Raw genomic sequence first — 9,391 nt, forward strand, 5'->3', positions numbered from 1 at the left:
GTGACACAGCTGCAGTTATTGTTCTGAAGTCACATCCCGTCATATGCTAATTAACGTGTTTAAAGAACTCCGGAGTTTAGACTCACACCTGAGATATTTTAATTAGAACGGAAAATCTAGGAAAACTGTAATGATTGTTCTCTAAAATTCCTGCCCTTCCCATTCTCATCAGTTTTTCTCTTTTTTTAATATTTCTTGAAAATATTTTATTAATTTACTTTAGAATATATATATTTGTTTTAACTGAATCCCCTTAACATGCTTTCAGGGATAATGTGAAACTATGTAGCCTGATTATAGCTCAGGTTCTAATACCTTTTTCTCTTGGAAACAACAGACCTAATTTGCAAGTAAAACTTTTCCTCATGTGGTGCTTTTCTCTTTTGTAGTGAAATATGAGTGCTTAAGCCTAGCTGAAAACAGTTAAAATGACAAATTGGTCCAACAAAAGATGTGTGTCACATTCCCATCTACCAAGGATCACAGAAAAAGTGTCCATTAATCATGTTATCTTTAAGATGAATCTAGTGCTGGTTCTAATTACGTTTTCTTTCATGGGCTATCTGCCAGTAGTCTCATACTCACCAGATTAATCTTTTTGCTCTGCCTGAAATTGGATACTGCTGCTTTTGTCTCACCTTGGAAGTTATCATTTTCTGGCTCTTGGAGTGTGTTGTTGTGTAGGTTTGCTTTTTTTTCCTTTTGAAAATTCAGTCACTCAGCAAAAATCCCAAATGGATCACAAGCAGCATGGAATTACCCGGTTAATAGCCTGATCCCCAAACCATTTAAATATCTGAAGTATCATTCAGTATTTATTGAAACAACAGAGTGAGCTGGGTAGTTTTCAGGCCAGTCCTGTTCCCACTGAAGTCAATGAAGATGCAGTTGATTGCTCCTATTGCCTGTGACCCAGGAGCAACAGACTTCTTGAAATGGGATTTCATCGGTAGAAAGATGACTTATTTTTCCTAGCAAAAATATTTTGTTCTTCTAACCTTATTGCTGGTATTGGATATGTTTTATTACTGGCTTGCTTCCCCCCATCTTTCTTTTGTGAAAAAAGGCAGAAGAATTATTGTCACAGTAATCATTCATGGTTTGAGGCTCTGGCCCTTCTTTGCGACTACTCATTCCAAATGGGTGCTTTTCTTTGTAAGAATTACTTCTGCTATTTTTAAGGCAATCTAAAAATCTGCTTTTAAAAAGTAGGGAAATAAAGAATGTTGCACTGCAACAACCTATGCTATACTGTTAGTGTCTTAGAAGCCAGCTGTAAGCACGTCTCCGTCTGTTCATTTCCATTGCATTTGGCAAACTTTGCTGTCTGCTTTATGCATCTGTGTTATAAATGATGCCAAATACAGCTTTGGAAATACTGTTTGTGGGTTGGTAACTTTCTTGGAGCCAACAGTAGATATTGGCCAAATTGGAACAGTCTTCCTTGTGCAAGTAACTTGGTAAAGCCACAGCTACTGCAAATGCAAAGTTTAAAAGTTTATTTCATTATAGCGCATTCCCTGCTGCTGCTTTTTTTAACAAAAGTAACAATCTTGCATCTATCAGGACTTCACTAACAAGATAAGTCGGTTTTATTTTAATATGATGTTGATGACATGAAGAGAGATTAGAAGGACACTTGGATTTCTGCTCAGTTAACTACTTCCCACTGGCAGCTGTCACTGGGGGGGAAAAAACTCCCTAAAATGAATCTCTTCCTCTGTGACTTCAAGGAATGATCTCTTCCTCTCCCCCAATGAGTAGTTAACCCTTCTTCCACACCATGCAATTGTTTGTCTCTTTATCCTCTGCTGTCACATTCTCTTACCATCAGTCAATATTTAGGTGCATCCCCACCCAACCTCCTCCCTGGTTTTGTTTGAGATTCCCTGTTTCCAGTTGCTGCAACCCCCTCTGCAGCTGAGGGCTAGATCTCCACAGTCTGAAGGTTGACCAATAAAACTGCAGGCAAATTATGCAAAGTGCTGCTTCCCTAGCAGCAGTACATTACTGCTTCTGAAGACCGAGGGAAACCGGTGTTGCTTGTTCTTCCCTCCTCTCTAAATCAATCCCAAAAAAGTAGCAAAGGATTATGCCTGTAATCCTGCTTCAGCATGGAGTACTTAATTTGGGAAGCAGTGGGACTGACTGAATGACCATTTATACTTCTGTTGCTGTTACTACTAGTGTAGCTGGGGAAATACTAAGTAAAAAGGGAGAATTGGTGGCCTGCTTTGCATCATTAGAAGCTGGTACCTCAGAGGAAGTTAGACTATGGGAGTCCATGTTTGTCCTACAAGACTATTAGTACCTGCTTCTTTGAAGGCCCTATGAGAGAGAGACCCTCAGAATAGGAATTCCTTAAAAGGCTGAGCAACTGGCTCTGTTTGTAAATGTGCACATCTTTGGATGCATAGGCCTGTTGGGATTGGCACTGTAGGCACTAATTTAATTGGGGCTATTGATATTTTAGAAGTACAACCATGTCTGTTGGCTTTGCCTTAGTCTGTAGAGCCCTAACAGCCTTATAGAATTTGATAGGATCCAGTCTTCTCATCAGACTTGAAATCTAAAACTATCCAGTCTTTACTATTCTATCAGCCTTACAAGCTGCAAACTGAAACAGTAAAGTTTGTTTTGCTATGCAGCTCCCAGCACTGCTCTGCAAACATGCCTAAGGAAATAGGAGCTACATTCTGTGTGTCAGAGGGGTCTCCAAGCAGGGAGGTACGAGGGGTGGAAAGTATAGGGGCATAAAAGGCGGAAAACAAAAAAGGTGGGTTGGGCAGAAAGTAGAGAAGGAAATCTGCAAGAAGGGTGCTGCTTCACTTTTTTTAATTACAAAGCAGAAAAAAATGGGGGAAGAAATAAAATCTCAACATGATAATACTAAATATGTTAATCTTAGCCACTCAGGGTAGAGAGCCTACACAATCATTTAACCTGGATTTAGAACTCCTCACCAGTTTTTTAGTTTCCTGAACTGTGGCTGTGTGCACACCGTAATTGTTTGGTTTTTCCACAGTAAGCCACATAATATATGAATGCTTGTTTCTCTCACATAGTTGCAATTCACTGATTGGCATACAGATGCAAGGGATTTGTATAATTACAGTTGATTATTGACAATGCATGTGTAAATATGATTGTTGTAGCCCTTCTATGCCAGGCTGGCAACCTTTTCAAGCCATAGGCTGAAACAATCTAACTCCTGTTCAATATGAGCAAGGTGGTTTCCATGGTGTGTCGATGGCAGGGGGGCTTTCCCTGTGCCCATTCTAGGGCCAAGCAGTTGTGAGCTGCATATGCCTCACCACATCTACATCACTGCTGCTTCTCTCAGCCCCTTGCTGCTGGCTGGGGCACAGGTGCAGCTTTCAGCAGATAGGGATCTGGACCCAGGCTAGGCACCTGAAAGCTGTGTGTAGGCTGGTCTGTAGCTTGGGGTAGGGGAGGAAGGAGGGACAAGCGGCTGCAGCGTGGATGCAGTTTCCAGCTGCTTAACCATAGCACAGGTCCCCAACAGCTGGCAGGATGTGCCCATACCCCAGCTGGGGGGAACGCTAAGGGAAGGGGGAAAGAAGTAATGGCAGGAAAGGCACAGTGGTGGGTATTGCTCAGCCCTGGTGTAGCTCCTCATTGCTTAGCTCTGGTTTTGATGTGGGCAGCCATAAGCAAAGCCCTGGGGCTCTGCTGGCTAGACCCAACCCACAGACAATACTTTGACCCCTGCTCTACACTGATAGGCTTCTGTGCTGAATAGCTCTTACTCTATCTTTGAGGATTGTCTCATTCTCTTGCCAAAGAGCAAGGAGAACATTTAAAATAAAAGAAACAGTGGCAGTCTAATCTAGGAAGAGTGATTGTGTTTCAAAAAAACCCGTTGAATGCTCCTTTGATGCAGATCAGTTTTGGCTGAATTCTGCTTCCGTTGGGAGTGAGATTTGGCTTCTCATATTGCCTCCCAGTACAATCCCCTAAATACCCTTCCTTTCCCAGAGTCCAGCAAGGCTTTTGTCTTTACAGAAGCTGACATAAATTTTAGTTTATAAGATGCACCTCTACCTAGCTTTCTGCCTAAATTCAGACTAACATGGCTAACTTTTTCTTTAAAAAAAATTAAAAAAAGGTTCCAAGCCAAATCAAGTCCAAATCCATGAGTCAGTCCAGAACCATAAGTGGCCCTATGACTGGCAAACATCCTCCACCCCCACCAGGGGCTTGAGAGATTTCCAAAGTTTTTTGGTAGGCATCCTACGTGCAGGCCCAAGCCCAGAGGCTTAGGGTTTGGATGCCCCCAAGTTTCACCTGCCCTCAGCCATATAGCTACAGGAGCAAGGTAGGGATGAGCCTCCCGTTTCCATAAAGTGGGCTTTAAGCTCCAACACCTCGGCAGGTACTAAACCACACCAGAAGAACAGTTATTCCTGGGAACACTTAAGGAAAACTGCCTTAATGGACCCAGCTACATGGTGTTTCCCCTGCCAGGTAAGTAACTAACTACCTCCCTCTGTGTCTTTTGTTGGCTTATCCTGGAAAAACATCAACTGCTCCCTTCCAGTTCACACTTACAAACAAATGCTTGTGAGAGGTAGTTAGCCATATTGGTCTAAAAGTAGGTAAAATAGGGCAGCATGGTGCCTTATAGTGCCACTGTGGCCTGGTAGACTTGTCTGTTGTGCTTCAGCTTCCAGGAGGGAATATGTTGGGAAGATTGGGAAGCAGTTGCAGCAGGTGTTTCTCATGCTGCAGCCCTTCCCAGTCTGCTTGGTGTACCTCCTCCTGGAAACAGAGGTGCAGGGGGTAGTTTCACTTGGCTGGAGTGTGAGGTTGGAATGGAGGCTCAGATGCCCAGACAGAGTCAGCAACACTTACTGTGTTAACCCTTCCACAGCTACAACCAAATTAAGGCTGTTATGAGCCCCAAAATTCCACTGGATTTGTTGGGACTACTCTCATCATATACCTGAAGGTTTGTAGCCCTTGCAGGCCCTGAACTGTTTAACAAAAATCAAGCTAAACGGTCCTTCTAATAAGACATTAGAAAAGCCATTTCCTAATCGATGAAATGGGGTTAAGGCTCCTTTTCTTTCCCCGTTGTGTCTCCTCTATTTCAATCATAAGCTCTTTGCAACAAGAACTGTTTCTTACTGTAGGTGTACAGTGCCTTTCATAAGAGGGCCTCAGTCTCTTGAAGCCTCACTGTTTAAATACAGAGCAGTAACAATTCAACTTGTGGTATCTGCTCTCAGGAAATACACAATGAAATCTGGACTGGTCACTGACATCTCCCTATAGATGTGCATCTGTCAGCACAAGATCAACATGGCTAGAACAGAGCACCTTCAAGCTCTTGTCCTTTAACTGCTCCTAGCTACATCCTTTTTCTGGTTACTGTCAACAGCAGCACCAAGCTACCTGCCACACAGGCCTATAACCTAGCTATTATCTTTGACTTGGACCTCTGTACATCCAGGCAATACCCAAATGTTAGAAATTCTTGCAGCAGAACATCTCTAGATTATAGCCTTTTTATGCATGCATGCAGACAGCTAATTTCTGGCAAGGATCCCATTTTACATCTTGGCTACTATAATGTCCTTTTCTCTGGCCTTGATAAATGCCCTCTTACCCTATTCAGAATTATGGTGCAGAGATCATTGGCTTAGCCTGTTACTTTGTGTCACCCCTCTTTCCATTGTATCAGTGGTTCATGCTTTTCTGTGTCATCAAATGTGAGCTAGCTTGTCTGCTTTCAAAATTTGCCTCTCATTCACTATCAAGATGTGACTTCCACTTGCATGTTGCCTTCCTCAACATTTCATTAAAAAAAAGGCACTTTTGTGCTTTCTCAGCTGTCCTACATGCATGGGAGAACCTTTTTAAATATCCACAATGCTACTTTACTTTATTATCCCTTCATTAAACTTTTCCTTTGTTATGCCTACAAAAAACCTCAATGGTGGTTGGGCCAAAGTATACTGAAAACGCTGCTATCATGATCAGTATAGGCAACCCATCTGTTTCCATCTCTGATGTCAGTCCCTCTCCCATAGAGCTAACAATCTATCTTGTTCTGTGTTATATCTGTGATTAGCACAGTGGGAGTCCTAGCCCATTAGAAAACTCTGAGACACTGTAATCCACACAAATAGTACAAAGAAAAGCTATGCAAGTTAATGAGGCTAGAGTTCAGTATACTTTTTTCTTTAGATATATTTGCCAAGCCTGTATTTTGGTTAATGCCATTAATCCAGGCTCTGTTATCAAATCTTTTTCTGTAAGAAGTGACTGTGATGTAGGAAGTAAAATTTAGAAGGGAAACAAGTTTTAATTTCAAAATTTTCAGTAGAATTTACTATAACCAGTAATTTTTTTTTTTTTTTTAATGATGAATTCAAACTTGACGGTATACAGACTCAACAGTGATTAGGTGCTGTCTGTAATTTACATGAGAAAAGAATTCCAGATGCTTCCTTTTGCCTGTTATAATGGCAAAGGAGGCTTTTCCTGTTTACAAGTTAATAACTATACACAAAGCTAACACACCCCTTGACTTCAGAGTTCATCAGCCCACAGTCTGATTAATACTATATTTATCTCATCCTTTTTTTTTTTCTTACCTGTTTAATTTTCATTTCTTCCCTCATCTCAGCAAGGCTTTTGCCCCTAACAAATATCTGTTTGGCAGAGGGCAGGGCATGCTGGCACTTTATAGACTAAATTGTTCAGAGATGCATGAGCTTTCATAGGCTACAGCCTGCTTTCATGACATCTGATGAAGTAAGCTGTAGCCTGCTCATGCATCTCTGAAATGAGTTAGTTCATAAAAGTGGTTCTCAGCCCTCCATAACTTTTCTGAATTTGGTGGCATCCTGTTGGAGAACCATTGTTCCAGAAGTATAGCTAGTTTTTTGTGCATCCTGGCCACAGTGGGGAGATGGGGAAGAGGTTGTGCTTGAGTGCAGGAGAAGAAGGGTGGGAGGCTAGGCAGTGTTACCTGCTACAGCGTGGGATTACCCAGGGGCAACAGGTTTTCAGTGGGGACCCAGGGCAAAGTCTCCCCCATCAGCTTCACTCGCCGTATTTTCTGTTGTCTTCTTACAGCTGCTAATGATATCCATTGGACTGGACACAAAAAGCAGGATTCATTCTAGAATGTATTTGATATTCTCTATGTTGCCTCCCATTTTAAAGATCAAACTTGTACCAACTGCAAACATAGTTGAGAAAGTTAAGAGAACTATTTTCATGATTGCTACTTATAAGAACAGCCCCAAAATTTCAAATAATGTATTTCATATGTTTAATATTGTCCTTGTCTTATTTTGTGTCAGCTAAAGAACCCAGCCATTAGAAAGTAATTTTCCCGTTGTTTGAGATGGATGAAAACTCAGATGCTAGTGCATGATTTATAGAGCAGATTATTAAAATGACCTTCCTTAACATTGCTAAAAATAAAAGCAAACTTTTTTTCTATTCTAGGGCAATGTGTGTAGATTGCGCTTGACTCTGCCACCTGATGAAGCCTCACTTTCTGATCAAAGTGCAAAGAAAACTTCAAATACAAAAAAAGTAAGTGCATTATATTTAGTCCTTGCATCTAAACTTAACAAGTGGTAAATATTGTGGATGTATTTCACCCCTCCAAAGAAGGAGAATTTAAATTGATGTGAATTATAGCAGGCTTATAATTTAAACCAGAAAACTGATTATTCAATTGTGGCACTGAAGTTGGTGACAACAAAACTGAGCATGGAGGAAGAAGGGTGGGAGTATGTTTGCAGCCCAGGAATTTGTAGGTGGTGGGCAGGTGAGGTATTATGAGTTTGTTTTTGTTTGCTTGTTTCTTAGTTTTTAATATTAGTTGCAGCAGTAGCCAGAGGCCCTGCAGGGCCCCATATGCATGTCAAACAGGGCTCTGTGTTTATAACCTCAGAGCTGGCTACTTCCAGGACTTAAGCACATGAAGAGTCGCATTGACATGTATGCAATTGTGAAGTCTCAAACAGATGGACAAGATTTGAACCTTAAAAATATGTATGAGAGCTGGCCTGCCTATGACTTGTCAGGGGGAGGGGGAAGAGAAAACGTTAGAGTGATAAGTTGTTCACTGTATTACACAGTAGAGGCAAACTTACTGCTGATGGGGAAAATACAAAAAAAGAAAATCAAGGTTTCTCTGGAAATAAAATGGTGGTAGGGCAGGGCAAGGGTCCTAGTTCTCTTTACACAGAACCAAACATTTCTGTGACTTCAGGGATGAAGGACTGAGCTCCTAAATGCTTTTCACTGCACTACAATATTTTTAACTTGTCTGAAAGGTTTTAAAAATGCAGATGTGTCCTTTCTGACACTTAACCACATGTGTGCTTTAATAAACCAAACTCATCCAAAAATGGCTGAGCGCACCAAGATGAAACCTGAACTGTTATGTAGCAATAGGATTGCTTCAGAATGGCAACTCCTTTGTACTATCTCTTAAACCAAAGGAACCAATAAGAGACACACATTTTCCACATATCCAAACTTATTTTATTTTAATTGTCTAAGTTATGTGCTTTATCAAATCCCCATTTCGGAAAGTTAAAGGGCTGCAGTCCCATCTCCACCAAAGTGCCTCTGTACTATTCTAGCTGTGTAAAAGGACCTTAAAGTATTTAAATTATGCTGCCAGATTGGTGTAAAGGGACTATGGGGTCAGTTAGAATCAGACCTCGCATGAAGGACAAATATAGTCTTCCAGAAATGTTTAGTTGTAGCTTGGAGAAGACTTGGTCACTTTAAAACTGTTCCCCAGGTATATCTGATAGCTGAAAGTATTTGGACCAGATTAAAGTAATGAAAGTAAGGTATACCCACAATACGCATAGTTTTAGTTTGTTTTGAGGAGGGTAGATATTGACTTGAGCTCACTCATCCTGTACTGTGCAGGAAAGAATGATGGAAAAAAATGTAAAAGAGGTAGGGCTGCAGTAGTTCTTGTTACTACTGAGCCCTTTTTACCTCAAACTCCTGGGTTTAGAGGAAGGAAATTGGATGTTTTTTCTTTTAACACAAGTCAAGGCAAGAAATTTTATGGGCAGAAGGCAGGGTAGATTTCCTCCTTATAAATCAAGTAGAGCACTTTGTAGAATGGAGAAAGCAAAACAGTTGTGTTTATATATAAAGTAATGCCAACTCTTGTGAAAAAAAAACTTGAAACTTGCAATTTCCAAGTCAAATTAACTCATGATCTTGGGATAGAACCCTCAAATCTTGAGATTTCTTCTTCTGGCATGTGTAGTGAGTGCTCAGCTGGTAAGTCTGTGGGGGGAAGTGGGCACGCTAAAAGGGAGGAATAGGCTGCAATCGGACCTGGACAGGTTACAGGGGTGGGCAGACGAGAATA

At 41.1% G+C, this 9,391-nt stretch overlaps 1 protein-coding gene across 1 annotated transcript in view; it reads left to right on the forward strand.

Moving 5' to 3' along the window:
* The first annotated feature begins 5,959 nt into the window (after nt 1-5,959).
* The window catches only part of LOC109288320 (myocardial zonula adherens protein-like), a 114,671-nt gene continuing 111,239 nt past the window's right edge, over nt 5,960-9,391 (forward strand). Inside the window, exons 1-2 of the mRNA XM_019503828.1 lie at nt 5,960-6,037; nt 7,486-7,575. Coding sequence (XP_019359373.1) covers nt 5,960-6,037; nt 7,486-7,575 — 168 coding nt within the window. The remainder of the gene's footprint in view (nt 6,038-7,485; nt 7,576-9,391) is intronic.

The sequence above is a fragment of the Gavialis gangeticus genome, unplaced genomic scaffold (assembly GCF_001723915.1).
Source record: "Gavialis gangeticus isolate Ggan-Ray unplaced genomic scaffold, GavGan_comp1, whole genome shotgun sequence".
In the NCBI taxonomy this organism is placed as follows: domain Eukaryota; kingdom Metazoa; phylum Chordata; order Crocodylia; family Gavialidae; genus Gavialis; species Gavialis gangeticus.